The sequence below is a fragment of the Chaetodon auriga genome, chromosome 13, assembly GCF_051107435.1.
Source record: "Chaetodon auriga isolate fChaAug3 chromosome 13, fChaAug3.hap1, whole genome shotgun sequence".
Taxonomy (NCBI): domain Eukaryota; kingdom Metazoa; phylum Chordata; class Actinopteri; order Chaetodontiformes; family Chaetodontidae; genus Chaetodon; species Chaetodon auriga.
This window is the reverse complement of record NC_135086.1, coordinates 8848407-8870915: the sequence shown is the minus strand read 5'-3', so window position 1 is coordinate 8870915 and position 22509 is coordinate 8848407. Positions and strand designations below refer to the sequence as shown.

Here is a 22509-nt window from a genome sequence, read left to right as displayed (position 1 = left end):
GGGAGTTAACGTTACGGAGTGACAGTCGAACCGATATTATTTTGTGAATTCTTGGTACTTTACACACCATAGTCAGCCGTTCCAAAAGTATTTGTTTTTTGAACGCCATGCGGCGGAGTAAGGTTGAAGTGGACCGTTACGTTTCCTCAGTACAGAGTTCCTCTCCTTCACTTAAAGAGGTAAGTTGACCCGGCGGTTGCTAACGTTAGTGTTAGCGTGTTGCTGCCATCATGTCAGACAAACGTGTCAGACGAGCCGGTGCTAGGAGGCAACCAGACGCTGGGATCAGATTAGCACTAGTTATAGTTTTAAGTATCTTAAGTGGACGTTCAATTAGTTATCTTAAACTTTGTGGTTAACCACCCCTGGCTGGTGCCAATGCTAACTACCGGTTTGCTAGCTTTGGCGCATGATGACGCTTCGTCGTGTCCTCCCATGCTCAGAAAATGCGCGGCATGGGGTTGTTATAGCAGCGCTAGCCAATTAGCCGTGCTAGTTAGCCATCACTCAGTTTCTCCGGTTACGTTTAGCCATGGTTCCTACTAGTTTTATACGCCCCTTAACTAAACATAAGTCATATATAATTAAGTAGGTGGCCGTCAGACCTTGCTCAGAAATAATAAGCCGATAATCTTAACGTTAAATGCCGACTAGATTATCTGTAAACAGAAGTTAGTGGAAGTGATAATATTACATCGCTGACTTCACGTTAAAGTTGCACTCAATGTTTTCTGAGTCGTCCGCGTTGCTAAGAAGAAGGAGTGCAACAATAACTTTGTAGATATGTAGTTTAGTTTATTTGGCACGAGAAATGAGGCCACTACACCACAAAAATGTTAAGAGTGACAAAGTCCCAAACGCAGTATTAGAGTATAAGTATTTCCATTGTGGTCGTTGATGTAAAAATAGCAAAGATGCAAAAGTTCAGAAGATGATTAAAAAAATGACTAAAATTCAGACAAACTTATGCTTCAGAGTTTACCACATGCCAATGAATAGATCCTCTTTAAAATCTGGCTGCTTACTTACTTAATGTGCAGAGGTAACTGACTGAAATTCCTGGCACCACAGTCTCAAAGGAACAAGTAACCATGAGGGTCAGCCGGACTAACTCTGGTCTCGTGTGCAAGGAAGGCCAGCAGTAAATCATGAGTGGAGACAATCCTGTCACCATGTTGGCTCACATGTTGTTCACTTTCACCATATCAGGACTGAGTGGGCATTTGTGTCCCAGAAGACATCATGTTTAACTATAAATGGCATTTTGTCTGTGCCTGCTGCGAAGTAACATAACAAGAAAGATTAAATTTGATTGGATTTGTTCAAAACATTGTTGGCTCACACATTTTCATCTTAAGTGTTTTCTTCTTTCCACAGAAGCCAGTCAAAGGGTTTTTATTTGCTAAATTGTACTTTGAAGCAAAGGAATATGAACTTGCAAAAAGGTAAGCACACGAACCTCCCCACTGATGACCGAATGTGTTTTTGCTTCGTAAGTGGTCTCCATTATATTAACCACAGTCTTGCATTTTTCATGCTGTTCCTAGGCATGTGTCAGAGTATCTCAAAGTCCAGGAGAGGGATCCCAAAGCACACAAATTCCTTGGACAGCTCTATGAGAGAGAGGGAGAAATCAACAAGGCAGTAGGATGTTACAAGGTAGGACGAACATGACCCTCTCCTCTGAGTGTTTTTAAGTTATTAATTTCAGGGTTGGTGGTTCAAATTCTGGCTCGTGCTTTCCACACATGTGAAAGTGTCACTGAGCATGAAATTTCTCCCAATGGCCACTCTGTGATTGATTGTGGATTTAAAATGAAACAAAATGCCAACAATACACATTAGACTGATAAATAATACAAATGTCATTAAATATTAAATTGATTGATAAAGTTACACCAAATCAAATGGGATTAATTAAAGATGAGGATTAATGTGAATGAATGCTTTTAACAAACAGCATTGTGAACAGTGCTCCTCATTACTTACACTCATTCTGGATGGCATTTTATCCAGTGCAAATTAAAGCAGTTGGTTTGTAATAGAAAAGTAATTCCCCATCCATCCTTTGTAAAAAATTGACACTAGTATGTCTGCGCTTCTTTGTGTGAATGTAGCGGTCAGTGGACTTGAACCCAGCCCAGAGGGACCTGGTGCTGAAGGTGGCTGAGTTACTGGTCAGTAAGGAGGAATGTGACAGCAGAGCAGAGTTTTGGGTGGAGAAAGCTGCCAAGCTGCTGCCAGGAAACCCCGCAGTTTTCAACCTGAAGGTGAGGCTCCCTGTCCTCTGAATCCTCAGTAAGACCTCCATTATGCACTGCGTCAGTGAACTGTTAAGTCATTTAGTGGCCCTCTTTTAACAGTTCACTGATGCACTGTGTTAGTGAACTGTTAAATTATCAAATGCCACTCTTTTTACTTGTATTTAACCAGCAGCTTAGTTCAAAGCCTACTATGTCCCTTACTCATCATTGTCTTTTAAATTAGTTTTCGAACTTTTCAAGAAGGAGGAAGCAGGTGCATATTAATTAAGAGAGGAGAGGATGCCACGCTGACTCTTTTTGGTTTATCTGTGCTGCTCTATGCAGGAGCGTTTGTTGAGTCGTCAGGGTCAGCAGGGTTGGAACCGGTTGTTCGACCTCCTCCAGGCTGAGCTGGCAGCAAGGCCAGCTGACGCTCATGTGAACGTGAAGTTGGTTCAGCTGTTCTGTCAGGACGGACGCCTGGATGAAGCTGTTAAGCATTGCCTGGCTGCTGAGAAAAGGGGCGTGCTGAGCCACAGTCTGGATTGGTACACAGTGGTGTTGCACACACTGCAGGTCAGCATGGAAGAGCAGTAGTGTACGGTGTTCTGTTGTATTTCATATCTTTATATCTAACTATTTCAATTTTAAAATAATACATAAACAAAATGAATGGCCTTTGTCGCAGGAGTATCTAGCTCAGCCCAGCGTCTCTAGTAATGAGAAGATGTGTCGGCGTCTCCAGAGGGAGCTGCTATTGGCCCACTGCAGCCTGCTGAGAATCACACTGTCTGAGAGCAACATGCAGCCCAGCCTCGATGCCCTCAGAGGGTAAGTCATGTCAACATCCTGCGGTGTTTGTATACATATCCTGCAGACAAGCTGTGTCTGTGGAATCAAATCTAATTCTGAAGTCCACTTTTCCATGTCCATCTTTGGATTTGATCGCAGAGTGTGACTTAAAAGAACTGTACTATTTACTGTAGTACAAATCAGTAAGCTTGCACTTGATTTTATGAAGATCAACACACTGTTCAGGTTTGTTTTTCCCCAACCTTCCAAGTGACCATTTGTTTCCATTTATTCCACTTAACCATCTTCACACTCCGGAACTGTATATTAAACTGTGTCTGTGTAGGTTTGATGAAGCTATGCAGACACTGAGCAGCGTTGCTGGCCGCCACGCAGATGATCTTTGTGACGTGTTTGTGGAGATGAGAGGTCACCTCTACTTGCATGCTGCCACAGTGCTGCTGAAACTGGCTCAGGATCGCCAACAGACCTGGAGGGCCGTCATTGACCTGGCTGCACTGTGCTACTTGCTTGCATATCAGGTACTGACACACCAAAAAGCCAGTTCCATGTCAAGAACGGAGTAAGCCTATGGCCACAGCCATTAGCGAATCCCCAAACACCTCTTTGATCTGTGGGTAAATGCTAGTCTGACTCACTGGTTGTAGTCTGTGGGTGTATGGCAGGCCCTTCTGTTATCTGTGTGTTACAGCTTTCACTACAGTAAGTGAGGCTATCTATTATTTAACATTCCTTGATGTCCCTTCACCCTGTTCATGGTAGCAATTCTGTGGCTTGAAGATGGACAATAAAAGCTGAATTTTTCTCTTTAAACGTCTCGACAGCTGCCTTACAGGACAAGTAATGTAGTAGTTATCCTTTAATTTTCTTAGTTTTTGGATTAGTTTTATTTATTTGGGTGCGTTCTGAATATAGACTGTTTTCAAATACATTTTGTTTTGTTTTTCCTTCCACCAGGTCCCCAGACCAAAGGCTAAAGTGACCAAAAGAGACCAGTCGGCCCCACAGCTTCTGGAGCTGCTGGCCAACGACCGACAGAGTCAGGCTGGGCACATGTTGCTAAATCTGAGCACTGATTCTTCCACCTTGATCAGAGAGGTGTGTCTATATGTTCTGATTGAGTTTAGCTAAAGGTTGTAGCCTTTTCAACCTGGAATGAAAAGTGTTTTATGTGGCTGGAGGGCAATGTAATGAATCGATAGCTTTTGTTTTATTTTGTTTGTGTAAAGTATGACTTTAGATTAAGATTAGATTTAGATTTAGATTAAAGATTTCATACCACAGATGCAAACATGTTATCACTCTGTCATGACCCTGACAGATGCACTGTTCTTCCACTATATCCATTGTACATAATCAGACATAGACTGACAAACTGATGTTAAATGTATATGTCTGAAAACTGGCTTAATCATTTTGTATCTTCTGTGTGTAGGTGGTGGAGGCATTTGGGAACCGTAGTGGTCAGGACTCTCTGTTTGAACTCCTGTTTGGACCACAGGCATCCGCTGGATCGTCCTTTATTGCCAATGACAACATTCGTTCCATTAACACCGCAGCTCCAGAGCTCTCTCAACTGGCCAAGTGGGACGCTGGTACAAAACCAATAATTTGTCCGAGTACTAAATTAGCCTGAAGATCACTTCGTTTGGTGGTCGTTTCAGATTGATATACCTTAAGTCTGTGTTAAAGTTGTTGTGGTCTACAGATGCCAGTGTCTAAAAGTGCAGGACAGTGCTTTTTATTCTGGAGAGCGAATAATATTCGTATTGCTATTTTTCTGTGCACAAGCAACTGTTTTGACATTTTAAGTACTCCTACATAGTAATAACTTTGATGCCTCCTCCATAGGCTCTATCCTGCTGCACGGTGGTGACTTGCAACATCTAAGCTGGCTGGGGCTACAGTGGACCCTTCTGGGCCAAAGACCAGCCCTGCGGGACTGGTTACAGCAGCTCTTTCCAAGGCTTACTCTGGAAACTTCCAAACTGGACACCAACGCACCGGAGTCCATCTGCTTGCTGGACCTGGAGGTAGGTGGAATCATGTGGGCTGACTTGGTAGCTCCGTATAACACAAGATGAAGCTTTGCAGGAGAATCTTACAGATGGTTTTTCACTTAATCTCCAATGGTCAGTACATCCCTAGAGTGTTATAAAATATATGAGAGAAGATTTAAAGATGCATCTGAAGGTGCAAAATAACAGGAAAATGTGTTTATGGCATTAACAGCCACAGCCGTGTATAATGTAAACAACATGTGATGTGCAACAAACAATTGGTAAAACAAATATTGGGTAGCTATGCTAATAAATGGTTTAAACATGCCCCTGAAACTGTGTTTGATAGGCCAACCCCATATGTAGATAAAAGGCACTTCTGCTATTCAGTTCTTGTATAGTTCCTGAAATATTGCTTGTCTTCAAAAATATCTAAATCTTTGACTCTTGTCTGGTTTCCTCCATCCAGGTATTTTTATATGGCGTGGTGTTCTGTAGCCACTGTCAGCTCCAGGAAACAGCAAAGATCAGCAGCGGAGTGAACCAGCAGCAACAACAGCAGCTCTATGAGCCTCGCTGCCTCGCTCTTCCTCTCCTTCGCCTCTTGACCACTGACAGACAGAGGGAGTGGTGGGATGCCGTCTACAGCCTTATTCACAAGCAAGCAGCGTGAGTAAAACTAGCGTTAAAAGAAAAATTACAATATACTTACTCTAATATAAGCTGTTAAAATGATTATATCAGCCAGATTGTTTTGTCCACCTCTGATGTAATGGATATGACTGGTTGCCTTATGATTATTGTTTTAAAGACCTTGTTTGGCTGTTATCAGGGCATCTCAAAATGCAACATTTTTCAAGGTAGAACGAATGGCTGATTAGACTCGAGTGGTGATTTCTGCTGTTCCTAACTCATTAACAGATATTCACCTATTGAGACAACAAACAAGACTGCATTAGATGCATTATGCACATATAGCACACTATTGTGTTCTAGCTGTCACTGTCAGTGAAGGGTATGAATGGCCTACAGTACGAACATTGGCGGTCCTACAAAGTATTAAATGGTGAGGGCAGGTTAGGGTTAGTGTACAGTTTAGTGTAAATATTTTACAAGTACTAATATTCAGTGTATTTGTTGAATGTGTCCTTGTCGTATTTCTCCTTGTAGCCCTGGTTTGTCAGCCAAACTGCGGATGATTGTGCAGCATGGACTAAGCACTCTGAGGGCTGGAGAGAAAAATGGGCTCCAACCAGCGCTTGCCATCCACTGGGCTCAGTGTCTCAGCCAGACGGTACACAACCACCCACACACACTCAGAGGCATGCACTGTTTCCACAAGCTCAGCAAGTGGCCAGCTAGACAAAAGAAAGGAAGTGTTTTCAGTGTTGGGGTCGAGACCTCAGGTGGGGTTGCTTGACAAGCAAATGAAGTTGCAAGAGATTTCTTCTTTCTTTCTGATGTAGTTGTTTGAATTCTGTGAAAACACCACAGAATGCCAAACTCATATTCACTCAAAACAGTGCACACCAAGTAAATACTCACTAACTAAAACTGTAATTGACAATTAAAGTGTGAAGTTACAGTACGCAAGTTCTTGCTTTGATACTTTGCGGTACCAGTGCTGCTGCACAATGCTTTGATTATGCAGGATTCAAGCGTCAAGGAAGTAATGTCATAGCATAATGACAAAGGACAACAAGGTGTAGGGGTGAACAGGTGTATGAGAACATGAATATACCAATATGATCAACTTCCTTCATTTAAAACATTGCTAAGATGGTCAGCTAGAAAGGGGACCAGATCAGTTGTGGGTGGTAGTCCTGCATACACAGACATGCAGTATGACCAGAAAAATAACACTTGCATAACTCAGCACCTTGCCAGATCCTGCACAGACACATGTCTTTCCACCTGTTCCTTTCTGTCACTTTCTCGAGGACTGTTAAATGTGAGATTAAGGTGTCCAAACAACTGGAGGAAACTACTTCTGTCAAAGTGCATGAAGTGTTTGTCTTAACATTGTTTATGTTGGCGGTCCTGAATTAAACTAATATGGTAGGCTTACTTTTTCTACTTAATGTTCAGCTCTCTTTTGTATGTTTGATAACCCAGGGTGATGGCGTGAACTCGTACTACGACCAGAAGGAGTACATTGGCCGCAGCGTCCACTACTGGAAAGCTGTACTTCCACTGTTGGAAAGGATCAAAAACAGACGCAGTATACCGGAACCACTTGACCCTCTTTTCATACACTTTCCCTCCAAAGATATTCAGGTTAATACTAGTGTCGTAATTTCTTTTATTATATGAAATTTTGAATGTAAGTGATGATGGGTGGATGTTCTGAGGTGGCGTAGTCTTACGTCTAAAGCAGGCTGCCTACAAATATACATCTTTGAACTTAGCTCTTATAATATACAGTAAATATATGCACCTGTGATACTAGTAAGTGTTAAGAATGACAAATTTACCAAATGACAGATCCAAGCTGTATCATGTTGGCTGACGTATTGTATTGATGAATGTCCGTATTCCTTCTCAGATTTCTTCTGTTAGGGGTTATGAAGAGGAAGCCAAGATAGCATATGCAGCTCTACTTGATGTTGAAGGAAAGACAGAGGAGGCCATCGCTACCCTGGAAACCATCAATAACATGTCATCCATCTGGCATTTGGCACAGGTAAGCCATGCGCTTCCACACAACATAACTGGAATTGAGTTTTTCTTTCACCATCTGAGTTAACAATAGTTGTATAGTTTTAATCACTGAGAGAATGTTGATCGAACAACATTCACCCTTATCAGCCAGGAAATATTGTGATTGATCACCTAATATGCATGTTAGTGCTTCTGACTCAAGTAGATAGTTTTACTATTTGTTGTCTATGATGTGCTGCGTTTCCCTGGCAGATCTACCAGCGGCTATCTGAGGAGGCCAGCAACGGGGTTGAGGAGACCCAAGACAGATGCATCACTTTTCTGAGAAAGTTCAGGACTTACTTGTCAAAGATCTATAATGCTAATGCAGATGACATTGATAAGGTAAATTCCCTTTCTTGTAGCTCCAAATACACTGAACCTTCAAACGAGTTAGCAAATGTGATCAACTCTGCAGCTCTGTAATCATTTATTACATTTGTCTCCCAGCTGCCTGTGTCCATGGAGGAAGTTGTGGACCTGCTGAATGATGTGAACCAGCAGCTGGGGGAGAGTGGGGAGGCCATGGATGAAGAGGAGGAGAAGGAAGAAGAGGGTGGAAAAGGACCAGCTCACTCTAGCCCTGCTCATCCCACAGAAACATCTGCCACCATATCCCACATAAAGTTTTCCACTCCCTCTCCTAACAAAAGCATTGCCTCTCCTTCCAAAAGGCACATGGTAGGTTCAGGTTATTGGTTTTCATACAGACCATCTGAGATTACTTCATGTCATCTATGTATTAAGGGTTGTTGGTTCACAATGCATTAATGACTTTTCACAATCTCTTTCCCATGTTGTTCAGCTTTCTCCCAAGACACCACCTCACTGGGTGGAGGATCAGAAAAATCTCCTCCAGATGCTGTGTCAGCAAGTTGAAGCCCTCAAGGTCAGGATTAGAAATTAAACTTTTCTTATTCCACACAATTTTACACTAGTTCCATTTTGAAGGAATAAATTAGTGGGTAAGAACAATGTTTAAAAGAGGAACTCAATGCATTAGAGTGGTGATATGAGTATGGTATGCCTGTGTGCTTGTACTGATTGAAATAGATTCATAATGCTGGATTTATCATAACAAAAGGAAAATATGGAGGAAAGTTTTCAGCACTAAAGGAAATGGGAGCAGATCAGATTTACTCAAATATAATTAAATTTGTTAAGAAAACAGGAAATTACAAATAAAGGCCTGTCTCTAAGAAAATCCCATTTCAAGTGAAGGCTTGATTCTCCCTGCAGTTGAGGTAAACAAACATAGCGACAACTATTTGACAGTAATAGTAATATTTGACATAAGAATGACAGTAAATGATGTTGATAATCTGCATATTCTGTATAGATGTCAAATTGAGTCACCTCTCATAAGCTCCTTGTTTTGCAGAACGAGGTCCACGATCTGAGACACAACTCTTCAGGGAACGCAGGTTCTCCTCATCACAAAATGTATGGGGAGAGCTATGGGGCCGAGGGCCTACAGGAGCCTTTTACCCCAGTCCAGTCCTACCATGGGGCCCCTCTAACAGGTCAGCCCACTACATAGAACCAATGCATGTCTCAATTTATGGTTATATATTTTTGTCTACAAGTATTGGACAGAAATAGTTTATAGAGTCACAAAATATTTATATATTTCTGTTTTGAAGTTGCCACCACGGGCCCCTCTGTGTACTACAACCAGTCTCCAGCTTATAATTCTCAGTATCTCCTGCGCACAGCAGCAAATGTAACCCCCACCAAGGTAATTATCACTGTTTGAAATTAGTTCATAGAAATAAACTTGTTCAGAGTATATTGAATGACATGATTCTCTTTCTTTCTCTCTCTCACTCACTCTCCTTCTTTCTCTTTCTCTCTTTACAAAGGGCCCAGTGTATGGTATGAACCGTATGCCTCCTCAGCAGCATATGTATGCCTACCAGCAGTCCACCCATACACCACCATTGCAGACAGCCCCAGCTTGCATTTACCCTCCTCAAGAGCAGGTCTTTGGTGGCCCTCTTCGTTTTGAATCACCAGCCACAAGCCTTCTTTCCCCATACAGTGAGGAATATTATGGCCAGAGTGTCACCCAACAAACCACTAACCCTCCCCTGCCTGAACCTGGCTACTTTACAAAGCCATCTGTAGTCCCTGTTCAACCACCAAAGAGCATTGAGGGTAAGCCTATGGACTTTGGGAAGCTCTCCTTCAGCCAGCAGGCACCAGCTGAAGTGCCCAAAGTGCCTAGTTTTGGAGCAGCAGCAGTTGCCCAGTCAACGCCCTCAGCTGCTTTTAAATTCAACTCTAACTTTAAATCCAACGATGGAGATTTCACTTTCTCAGCATCCCAGGCCAAGCACAGTGAAAGTCTACTTGGTCTTCTTACTTCAGACATTCCCACTAAAACAGATGCAGTTCCAGAGAAGCCTGCAACACAGGAGCAGCCTCCCAGTCAAGCAGGCATCTTCACATTTGGCAATAAAAATGTTAGTGGCTTCTCCTTTGTTGATTCCGCACAGAGCAAAAGCACTGGAGGTCTGTTTGGAAAAGTGGAGCAGCCATTTAAATTTGGGGACGTTACCAAGCCAGTGTTTGGGCTTGCTAAATCTGCTGCAGAAGAGGAAAGAGCAGCAGAGAGCGACAATGACAGCACTCATGTTGAGGAGGATGAGGATGGTCCTCACTTTGAACCCATTGTACCCCTTCCTGATAAAGTAGATGTGAAAACAGGTGAGGAGGAGGAAGAGGAAATGTTTTGCAATAGGGCAAAGCTGTATCGATTTGACACAGAGTCAAAAGAGTGGAAGGAGCGGGGGATTGGCAATGTCAAAATCCTAAAACATAGTACTAAAGGGAAGGTTCGCCTCTTAATGAGAAGAGAACAAGTCCTTAAGATCTGTGCAAACCACTACATCACTGCCGATATGCTACTGAAACCGAATGCTGGCTCTGACAAATCCTGGGTTTGGAATGCCATTGATTATGCGGATGAAGAGCCTAAACCTGAACAGCTGGCCATCCGTTTCAAGACCGTAGATGAGGCGTCTCTTTTCAAAGCTAAATTTGAGGAAGCCCAGAAAACTGTGCTCAAATCCCCAGAAGAGCATGATCAACAGGAGCGGAAAGAGGAAACCTTGAAAGTTACTGGATCACTGGCAGCCCAGTTTGCACTTAAGGAAGGAGAATGGGACTGCACTGTGTGCTGTGTAAGAAATAAACCCACAGAAATGCGATGTGTTGCTTGTCAAAGTGCTAATCCTAATTCTTCATCCAAGCCAGACATTCAAGCTGCTGGTGAAACCAAAGCCAGTCCCTTTACTTTCAAATTTGGGACTGATTCATCAAAACCAAGTAGTTCTGGCTCTACATTTACTGGATTTGGTGCATTTGGAGCTTCTATACCCTCCTCTTTTACATTTGGCACCAGCACCTCAAAACCTGCTGACACAGTCACCAGTGCATTTGGTTCTGGCTTTGCAGCTCAGTTTGGCAAGAAGCCAGGGCAGTGGGACTGTGACACATGTTCTACAAGAAATGAGGCCTCTGCAGACAGCTGTGTTTCATGTAAAGCTCTAAAAGCCTCACCTAAAACAACTGCTACAGCACAAACGGCACCAGCTGTAGATGCAACTGCAGCACAGCCCTCTATAACTGCTGTTGACTCTGCGTTTGGTGCCCAGTTTAACAAGAAGCCTGGGCAGTGGGACTGTGATGTTTGCGAAGTAAGAAATGAAGCCTCTGTTGACAAATGTGTTGCCTGTAAAACCCCCAACCCTGCTGCTAAATCAGCAGTGGGGGCTCCAATAGCATCAAATCTGCCACCAGTGTCAGAATTTGGGGCTGATTTAGTGAAAATCAGTGGTATGTGGGACTGCAACGCCTGCCTGGTCAGAAATGATGCATCAGCTGTTGAATGTGTTTCCTGTCATGCCCCACATGAGACTTCCTCTTTAGAAGCCATGTTTGCCAAGAAGGATGGAGAATGGGATTGTGACACTTGTTTGGTGAGAAACAATGCGTCTGCCAATAAGTGTATGGCCTGTCAGACACCAAATCCAAATGGTAAAACCAGCACAACTAGCACTGCTCCCTCAGCCTCCATGTTCAGCTTTACCTTTGGCACAAAGAGTACATCAAACCAGCCTGCTGGAACTGGATTTACAATGCCCTTTGAAACTGGCAGCACTTTTCAGTTTGGTCAAAGCAAAGATAAAAGCTCTGCTTCTTCATTCAAATTTGAAGCTCCTCAGTCTGGATCTAATACCACAAGTTCTTCAGCCTTCTCTTTCTCAATGCCCATTCCAGCTGGTGGCTTCAAGTTTGGCATTCAGGACCCTGCAAAAGAAGCTCCCTCAACTGATAGCCAGGCACCTCTATCAGGGTCAGCCTCCAGTTTTCTGAAAAGCATAGCTGACAAACACAAGGAGAAAGAAAATGAGTCTGCACCCGCAGAGGGCCAAACAGAGGAAGAACAAAATCCAGTAATTGCGGGTAAAGCCAATACATTCAGTTTTGCAGATCTGGCAAAGTCCTCTGGAGGAGATTTCCAGTTTGGCCAGCAAGACCCCGATTTCAAAGGTTTCTCTGGGGCCGGTGAGCAGTTGTTTTCATCATTACAGGCAACCCCCACAAAGACAGATGCCACAAATGAGCTGGAGGACGACGGCATGTATAAAACAGAGGAAAATGATGATATCCAGTTTGAACCAGTGGTCCAGATGCCTGATAAGGTGGATCTGGTGACGGGGGAGGAGGATGAACAGGTTCTTTATTCTCAGCGTGTCAAACTGTTCAGATTTGACTCCAACACCAGTCAGTGGAAAGAGCGTGGTGTAGGAATCCTTAAATTCCTGAAGAACAGCACAAATGGCAGGCTAAGGGTGCTAATGAGAAGAGAACAAGTCCTGAAGGTGTGTGCCAACCACTGGATCACCACCACCATGAATCTTAAGCCCCTTGCAGGCTCAGACAAAGCATGGATTTGGATGGCCAATGACTTCTCTGATGGAGATGCTAAACTTGAACAGCTGGCTGCTAAGTTCAAAACCCCAGAGCTTGCTGAGGAGTTTAAGGAGAAGTTTGAAGAGTGTCAAAGACTTCTCTTGGACATCCCCCTACAAACCCCCCACAAGCTTGTTGACTCAGGCAGAACAGCACACCTCATTCAGAAAGCAGAGGAAATGAAGTCTGGTTTGAAAGACCTGAAATCCTTTTTGACAGATGAGAAAACCAAGATCAAAGATGATGACAACCAGGGAGACATTACAACATCCAGCAATGTTTCAAATCTTGTAATCAAGCCTCATGGTGAAACCACCGGCCCCACTTTGGAGTGGGATAATTATGACCTAAGAGAAGAGGCTTTAGATGATACTGCTGACTCATCAGTCTATGCCTCTCCCATCGCTAGCAGCCCTCTGAGAAAGAACCTTTTCCGCTTTGGAGAATCCACTGGTGGGTTCAGCTTCAGCTTCCAACCTGGCATCAGCCCATCCAAGTCCCCTGCTAAGCTTAACCAGAGCAGAGCCTCAGTGGGTACTGATGACGAGCAGGATGTAAACCAGGATGAGGAGAGGGATGGCCAATACTTTGAACCTGTAGTCCCCTTGCCTGACCTGGTAGAGATCTCTACAGGAGAGGAGAATGAACAGGTGGTCTTCAGTCACAGGGCCAAACTGTATCGCTATGATAAAGAACTGGGTCAGTGGAAGGAAAGGGGTATTGGAGATCTCAAGATCTTGCAGAATTATGAGACCAAACGAGTGAGGTTGATAATGAGGAGAGACCAGGTACTTAAGATCTGTGCCAACCACTGGATCACATCAGCCATGAAGCTGGAACCTATGAAAGGGGCAGAGAAGGCCTGGGTCTGGAGCGCCTTGGACTTTGCTGAAGTTGGAGAGAGTAATATTGAGCAGCTGGCTGTTAGATTCAAGCTGCAGGACACTGCAAACACATTCAAACAGGTCTTTGAAGAGGCCAAGGTTGCACAGGAAAAAAAGGAACTCATGACTCCAGTGACATCCAGGGTTCCCACAACACCAGACAGTGTGCCCACAGGATCTGCACAGACCATTACAACTGTATGTGGGAAGGCAGCCATTGCTGTTCTGGAAGAGACCACAAAGGAACGTACAGAGCTTTCCACCGACGGTAAGCCATGTGCAGCTGGGTCTCCGAGTCCAGTCAACCCCTCAAAGACAGTGGTGTCACCCCCCAAGTTTGTCTTTGGCACTGATAGCCTTCAGAGGTTTTTTGGCTCTCCCAAATCTCACTCTGAGTCCGAGGAATCTGCATCCAGTTTGAAAGCCAAAGATTCTGGACGTCTTGCCAAGACTTCACTTGCAGCACCTGCATTCAAAATCCCAGAGAAAGGTAAAGAGCTGTCTTAAATGTGCAATATTTGTCTGATTTTCTGTTTTTGAATGAGTATCACGACTGTTTTTGTTCATTTGTGTTTTACTCCATTGTCTTGTTTCATCTGCATCTCATTGCTCCATCATCCTCGTAGTTGACCTTGCCTAGAATCTTCTCAAAAACTTCTAGGGCAAAGGTTTTATTAAAATCACTGATTTCCCATCACCTTCCCATATAGCCACTATATACTTTTTTTTTTTTTTAAATATTTCATTATATCACAATATTCTGTACTTTTAGCAAAACTGTATACAGTATACACATGCATACCCTCAGAGCTTGAACACAGATAATTCAGTACACTCTCATAGTATTTCATTTTCCTTTTAAGACTTTTAGCCTTGCTTTCTGATTATGATACCAGCCTCACAATTAGTTTCTCTTCGCCCAACAACCCATCATCCTTCAGGGCTGGATTTTAGGCTTTTCAAAGATAACCCAATGGCTTTTTGGACCAGCACATCAACCACCCAATTTGAACCCCCAGGTACTCTAATCACTGCAGTGTGTGTTAACACTTCTCAGCTGTCACCTGGCTGGCCCTTACTACTAGAAAGAAATAACCAGGATGCACGGAGTGGAAAAATCATTGACGCTAATGTGTTGCATGTCCAGTGTGTGGAGATGCAGTTTTTAATTGTACAAATAATACTTCAGAAGCTCCGATGTCTCACGATTTAAGTGTCTCACACAGAAGGAAGAAGTTGTACAAAACTGCACAAAATATGATCCTTTTTCTGATTCATCGGGGTCGTGGGTGAAATGATGCATAATGCAGTTAAATAATTAAGTAAAAGCAATTTCTTAGAATAACTTTAAAGTTGTCATTGCAAAGATAAAATAGAATTCGCTTGTCTGAGTTTCTCGAGTAGGTGTTCAATAAACCAGGAGCCCTTTGGTTAAAGCTGAGCAGTAATTCAATATTATCATTTATTGTCTTTTCATATAATCATGTCACTATGAAGTTCTCATTTTGATATCGTGTTTCAGACAGTTCCCCTGTCTAAATTAATATAAAGTATATTTTTTGGTAGAAACTGTTAGTCTTACCTCTTAAATAGTTGGTTCATTTTTGTTCTTGGAAAAATGATGTTCATTTTGTCTACCAAAGAGCAAATGTCCCTGACATCATGAAACAATCAGAAGATCTCATGCTGTGTTCACAGGGGTTTCAAGGTTTTGCTATATATTCACGAAAAAGGCCTCATTCACCAATGCCTGGATGCTAAAATTATAATATGGGAATGTTAAGGAAGCATCAGCAGGAATTTAAATTTGGTCATGATTAATGAGTAGCAGTAGCATTTCACTAATCAATGGACAGGGTCAGACTAGGGTGTTGTATAGCAACAGGAGACAGATCAGTGAAAGTTAATGTCTTTTGAAAGGTGAGCTGAGCGCACTCCCTCAGAGAGGAATGTACTGGGCAAACGTCACACATGCCAATTTTAGTGCAGGATGTGTAGCAACAGCATGAAACGCAATTCCCTGTCCAATCTGGCATCTGCCTGTGATGTGCACCTCAGCAGTGGCTAATTAGAGTTGAAGCTCAGGTATTTGTCATTGAATGCTACAGTATCATGTGTGCCACAGTGAGTTGTGGTGTCTGTCAAATGAAATGAAAAACGCAAGAGAGAAATGCATACAAAGATAGTCTCTTAATACAACTTGTCTCACACATTTGCAAATTGAATGCATGCTATTCATTTTTGCTGTGCATGACTTGTTTGAGTGTGTGGAACTAACACCCGTGTTTGTAAAGAAGAGCAAAGCTGCTTCATTTCTGCTTTTCTTCAAAGCCGTTCCTTCCCAGCCTGACTATGCATTGTTCTTCCATCGTGTCTGTCACAGGACCACCTCAGGTAGAAGAAGACGGTGCAGGATTGGATGAGGACGTGGAGGTTGTGTATGTCAGGGAACCCACTCCTGAACAGGCAGCTTTAGCCCGGAAACTCCTGCTGCCGCTCACCTTCTTCTGCTACCAGAACGAACCAGGCTACACCAGTGACGATCAAACTGATGGTGAGACCGAAAGAGAAGAAGCAAGAGCGTTTAAGTGTCTTTTCTTCAACATGCCAACTAGAACAACTAATTTTCATTTTTGCCAACTGCATGATTGTTTTACGTACAATAGCACATAACCATCCTGCAATTGTAATATATAATAAATAAAGTAGACTTTGACAGAAAGCAAGGTCAAGATTATATTCTCTTACAGCCATTTGGAGTCTTTGTAGCTGTTGTCTCTCCCCGTCACAACAGAATGTGTTTATTATGTACAAAGCTGGCATTCATGGGCCTAAAAATCTGAATACTTCAATCACAGGAGACAAAACAAACAAACAGCTGGCTTTGTCCAAGGTCTGTGGGAGTGAAGTGGGAACTGTGGAATCAACATCCTTCTCGAAGGAAAAAACAAACTGTGTTGAATTTGTGTTAAATTTTCAGATGAGGACTACGAGTCAGCGGTAAATGCCTTGAATGGAAAGCTCTACCCTGATCCTCCTGAGAGACATGCTGCAGCATGTGGTGATGGTATGTTTGTCACTTCCTGTCTCTCACACACACACACACACACACACACATTTTAACCAGTTTCTCGTCCTTACTTGTCATTTGTACCAAGTATGGTTGAATAATTTCACATACATTTTTAGGCCTGTGATAGAGAATGATCTCTGTTGTACACCATGTGGTGAAAAGTATGTGGCCTCACCTCACCTGCCAGTCATTCTCTGGCACTAAACTTGTGTGTTCTGCATTCAGAGCCAGACTGCCAGGTGGTGTGGGAGAAGAAGCCGACGCCAGAGGAGGAGGAGAAGGCCAAAAGCCTTCAGCTTCCACCCACCTTCTTCTGCGGCCTGAGCACCACAGACAGCGACCCAGACCACGACAAGCCTGAAGACTTTGAGACAGAAGTCCGCAAGGCACAGCAAGACCTGGTAACAGACACAACACCTAGAAAGGACACTGAATTTGTGCAGATCAAATCAAAGTATTCCATGGGACAGTATCTCAAGACAATACATTACACAGTATTCACATGGCTCATCTTAACTAAGTAAGCATGTATGCATCTGTAAGATTTCCCAAAATGAGAACATAATAAAACATAAATTTGAAGAATGCAAAGTCAGTTTATTCTTACTGTTGGGACACATCATAGTGTTATCATGTCATTCATTTTGTTTCTTTTGGCTAAAGCAGTGAATATATATACATTCGTTTCAGGATGCCCAGTTAAACCAAGATGAAAACGCCTCCAGCCGCCCTGCTGAAGAGCCGGTGTCGAGCCTGTCATCCAGCAGCACAGAAGCTGCATGCAGCACGTCAGCACCGGTGGAGCAGACCTCAGACCAGCCAACAGAGACTGAGAGTGAAGCTCCTAGCAGCAGCTCTCCCATTGACCTGTCAACTAAGAAGAGCCCGGAGCCAGAGTCCAACACCGGGCCTGCAGCTGCTACTGCTACTGCTACAACAGCTGGCCAAGGTACACAACACTTCCTGCTCAGTGCTACAGATGTAAGAGCTTTGACAGGCGGCCTGTTGTGTGTAGGTCAGCAGTCAAAATGTTCCTGTCAGCATTCTAAACAAACTCCCACAACCATCTTCATGAGAGTAATTCATCATATTTTTGCCTGTTTTTGGTTACATACATGGAATCGCTAATTTCAATTCAGTATTTAATGCTAACTTTGTTCCTCTCACCACAGACGGCTTTGGCTTCAACACACTGGGAGGCTTCTCTTTTGCTGACTTGGCCAAAAACACAGAAGGATTCGCATTTGGAGTTCAAGGTTGGCTTCAGCACTGACATTTGCTTAGCATGTCTTTTGACAACTAGCGCTCTTACCATTAGCAATGTATTGTCACAGAAAATTTAAGGCCACCACATATTTGCTGTTTTTTCTCTTATATGAAGACTCCAACTTTGTTTGGGCAAATGCTGGAGCAACAGTATTTGGGACAGCAGTGACCTCAGCTTCAAAAAACAACGGCAACGAGGAGGGCAGTGATGAAGAGGAAGCTGCCAATAATGTGGACATTCACTTTGAGCCAATAGTGTCACTACCAGAGGTACCGTAATATGCTGAGTACAAATATTTTTCAGCTTTGGGTTTGTCATTTTTCTTTTTAGACATTAAAGCGAAGTTTGGTGGTTGAGGTACAGGACCACTCCTCATTCTTGTTTAATTGTGCATCTCAGGTGGAGACAAAGTCCGGAGAGGAGGACGAGGAAATCCTGTTCAAGGAGCGCGCCAAGCTGTACCGATGGGACCGCGACCTTAGCCAGTGGAAGGAGCGCGGCATCGGGGACATCAAGATTCTCTTCCACCCAGTCAAACATTTCTACCGTATCCTGATGAGAAGGGAGCAGGTGCTGAGGGTTTGTGCCAACCACACGATCTCAGAGGCGATGGAGCTCAAACCCATGAATGCCTCAGCCAACGCACTGATCTGGACTGCCACCGACTACTCAGGTGCGCATGTGGTGATGACGTGAAGTCAGTAACTGCACTGCATGCGTCTGATGCGAATTAGCTTTGTTTTGCATGAATGTCACAGAAAGCCTGTTTTGCATGCTGTGGGATCCAACAGAATGTTTTTAAAGGCAGAGAATAGCAGCCAGTAACTGTTAAGTAGATCGCTGTGCTCACACTTGCATTGATACTTTTTAGCTGTCCTATTGCTGATGGTCTCTTGTCTTTTCCTCTGTTTTTCCAGATGGCACCGGCGTAGTGGAGCAGCTGGCAGCCAAGTTTAAAACCCCTGAGATAGCCGAATCCTTCAAGAAGACTTTCTGCGAGTGTCAGAGCCGCATTGGCCAAAGTGGCAGCAGTGACTCATGTATCTCCTCGCCACAGATGTCCAGAGTTCAAGAGCACTCCAGAGACACTAACCCACGGGTGTTCCTCAAAGTGGCAGCCGACGGCCAGACACTGGGCACGATCACCATAGAGCTTTTCGCCCATATTGTCCCCAAGACTGCGGAAAACTTCAGGGCTCTCTGCACCAGCGAGAAAGGCTTCGGTTTTCGGGACTCCATCTTCCACAGGGTCATCCCATCCTTCATGTGTCAGGTGAGGAGATCATCAAGATTACATGACTGCAGTTTCACACATGGATAAAATGTGAAACTTGTGCAAAGCTACATTCTAGATAATGAATGTGACTCGCTAGTTTGGGCCAATGCTTCGAATATTTCATGTCATGCTCTGAAATCGAACATGATGATGATGATCATTATCGTCTGTGGTGTTAAAACTGTGGATTTCCACCAAGTAAAAGAGATCAAAAGTGTGTGTCCTAATCGTAGTTCAGTAATATAATCCCAACACGCTGTGGAGTGCATCTACCATGTAGCGTTTGACAGCACTGATGATCAAAGCGCCAGTCACACTGGCCTAGGGCTGTCAGTGAACATTCAGAACTTAAATTTCTTGTTGTCAAAAAAATCTAAACATTCAGTTGTGCCATCTCTCTCTCGCTTCTCTCACGATTCGGTGAGTTGAGAATTAATTTCAATCAAACCAGAGTTCTTGATGATTCTGTGAACAATGAAAAGACAAACCAAAACATCTAGTTGGGTTTTTATTTATTTGTTTATTTATTTGTTATGTTTGAAGTGTTACAATGATAAAGTAGCGTTTTTATGAATGGAGTCTGGTGGCTTTGGTGAGAGCGATGTTACGGCTGTTTCTGGTTGAACAAAATGAATCTTCTCCTTAACAGAAGGTATCTTGGTAGGGATCCTTTCCATAATGTTGTGAGACACTTATTAAAATAATGTCCGAGGCAAAGACGCTTTTTGTGGACGTACACTGACAGTGCACAAACCCCAGCAGGGATTACATTGCAGTCGTCCTGTGGCTGCCGGCTGCAGCGCTCTCCATCAATACTGAAAATAGTTCAAAAATTGTTGTCTCCACAAGTCACTTGGACACAAAAACATGTGAAAATCCCGTCCAGAATCAGATAATATGCAACCCGAATTCCGCCGATTTGTCCGTCCACTGAAGCCTTCCAGGACACCTGCTCTTCCTCCTTTCTGCAGACTCTATCGACTGTCAGCATGAGGTTCAAAGTGTCAGTTCAACAGTGTTCAGACAGCAGTGCTACAGCAAGATAGACCTTGTGATATCATGACAGAAGTGTTTCAAATACATGTAATTTTTTGGCTAATAAGGTACAATATTATTTTCAGAATTTTATCCAATGGACAAATCATTATTATATCCCACATAGGGAACAATGTAGTTTCTCAATGGCAGATCTCCAAATAACATTACTAACAAATTCCTCATTGGTCTTTTAGGGTGGTGACATCACCAACAGTGATGGCACGGGGGGCAAGTCCATCTACGGCAGCAAGTTTGAGGACGAGAACTTTGATGTTCGGCACACGGGCCCGGGCATCCTGTCAATGGCCAATCGTGGCCGCGACACCAACAACTCGCAGTTCTTCATCACCCTGAAGAAAGCCGAACACCTGGACTTTAAACACGTAGCTTTTGGCTGGGTGCAGGATGGCATGGATGTGGTGCAGCAGATGGGAGAGCTGGGCACAAAGGCAGGCACGCCCACAAAGAAGCTGGTCATCACAGACTGTGGACAGCTCTAGCTTTTTCAACGTTCAGATCTAGATCTACAGCTCGGTTTAGGTCACAAAGTGTAAAGACTTTCCCTGTGCAGTGCGCACCCTCCGACTGGAACTGAATCCATAGTCAGTAGACATCTGAGAATTAAACACTGATCGCAGGACTACTGATCAAAACCCTTCATCACAGAAACTTGCCCCAGTAGCCTGAAATTAGAAATGATTTTGCTGTCCCATAACATAGTCACAAACGCGGAACATGGTGTGGTGTGTGGGAGGAGGTAAACATAGTATACTTTTACTCTGTTGCACTTACGTCTTTATCGTCTGTCAATAAATTCTCATCATTTGTTGTTCTTTTTTTTGTTTTGTGCGTGTGTATAATTGTACATGGACTACTTTTTTTGTAATGTCTATTTGTGTTCTTTTGTCTTGCATGTGCTCAATTTGAACGTGATGGTCCTCTTCATAAGCTCCACTCGGGTATTTCTGTCCCTTTTTTTTTGAAGAAGTCTTAACTATAATTGATTTGTGAGGTTGTTATTTGAAAGCATCTGCTGGTTTATAGCCATGCCCCTGCCTTCTCTCCAAATGCTGCCTCTGTGTACTTTTTACTGTAGGGCTCCCCCAGTGGTTTTCTTCATGTAAGTGGACGCCACAATAATATGCAGATAATTGGACTTCATACTTGCCCACATGAGCTGGAGTCATCTCGCTGCATTGCCCGGTGGACGGAGGGTGGCTAGATGATGATGATGATGTTACATCTGGTTTGGGTTTTACTAAGGCAGTCCATTCTAGTTTGAGATTATCACCAAGTTGCAATGGTGCCTGTACCAAAATAATATACTGAAGGAAAAATAAAGTTGCTTTACAAGTAATGGACATTTGAAAGTTTTTCACTTTAATCTTGTATCCTCAGTACCTTACAGACTATTATAGAAACATGCTGCATTCTCACGAAATACTGTGGTCACTGTGGTTTTACAGGTGAAATGTCTGTAACCTCTCATCACAGGCTGCAGTCTTTGTATGGGCATGTGCTGAGAGCAGTTTCAGTTTACGTCCTACACTGGTGGATTTTATAGGCTGTCAGTACTACATGCGGAGGGTGAAACGTTAGATATAATCAAATACAAACTCATGGCAAGTCAAAAAACTTTACTAAATCAAAATTCAAAGATAGTTAAGTTTGAGGTTCATTTATTTGTCATTTTACAACCCAGAGCTGCACAAGTTAAGTTGTATCGCCTTCATGCTCCACACACACAGACACAGACACAAATATTTGATTAAAATGAAACAAAACAATATATACAGATACTGATATACACACAGTATATACCTTCCATACACACACAGTTTGTGCAGTATGTACAAAAAGAGGAAAAGGTAGTGGTACGCTCAGGTGGAAAGCGGGCTTAACAGAAAGTTCCAAGTCATTCATTTAGAATGGAATGTAAAGAGTTAGGGGAGGGGGGCGTCTCATAGCCTGAGGAAAGGTGTTAGGACAGCAATTACCTCTGTGAATGCAGACAGCGGGGAGAACTATGGAGGCAGAACAGTGACTTTAACTTTTGGGATCAAAAATACTATTTTATTCATTCGGCATTGAAAACAATCCCTGAGCTGGAAACACTGACATTGTAAGTTGTGACCAAAAAAATGAGAATTACAAAAAAAAAAAAAAAAATCACTAAAATAAAAATAAATTTTAGTGTCTGTATTTTTTTATTTTTTATTTTTTAATTTAAGGTCA

General features: G+C 43.1%; 1 protein-coding gene across 2 annotated transcripts; it reads left to right on the top strand.

The window, feature by feature from the left end:
* The first annotated feature begins 2 nt into the window (after positions 1 to 2).
* Positions 3 to 21637, top strand: ranbp2 (RAN binding protein 2). Of its 2 annotated transcripts, XM_076746362.1 has the most exons (30): positions 3 to 179; positions 1378 to 1445; positions 1548 to 1659; positions 2118 to 2270; positions 2589 to 2819; positions 2932 to 3074; positions 3382 to 3577; positions 4014 to 4154; positions 4492 to 4651; positions 4908 to 5089; positions 5526 to 5725; positions 6227 to 6350; positions 7172 to 7333; positions 7602 to 7739; positions 7970 to 8101; positions 8207 to 8437; positions 8562 to 8645; positions 9138 to 9279; positions 9400 to 9494; positions 9619 to 14110; positions 14562 to 14639; positions 16004 to 16174; positions 16601 to 16687; positions 16919 to 17094; positions 17384 to 17642; positions 17866 to 17949; positions 18075 to 18229; positions 18360 to 18633; positions 18878 to 19233; positions 20469 to 21637. In XM_076746362.1, exons 1-30 carry the CDS (start codon positions 108 to 110, stop codon positions 20772 to 20774), a joined length of 9204 nt encoding a protein of 3067 aa, XP_076602477.1. In that variant the 5' UTR covers positions 3 to 107; the 3' UTR covers positions 20775 to 21637. The 2 variants fall into 2 exon arrangements, with proteins under 2 accessions (XP_076602477.1, XP_076602476.1); XM_076746361.1 differs by lacking the exon at positions 14562 to 14639.
* The last annotated feature ends 872 nt before the right edge of the window (positions 21638 to 22509 follow it).

Coding starts and splice junctions, on each gene's coding strand:
- ranbp2 (XM_076746362.1), top strand. CDS start 108: ATGCGGCGGAGTAAGGTTGAAGTGGACCGTTACGTTTCCTCAGTACAG. Junction 4,652..4,907: donor ACTGGCCAAGTGGGACGCTG/GTACAAAACCAA, acceptor CCTCCTCCATAG/GCTCTATCCTGCTGCACGGT. Junction 14,640..16,003: donor CACCCAATTTGAACCCCCAG/GTACTCTAATCA, acceptor TGTCTGTCACAG/GACCACCTCAGGTAGAAGAA.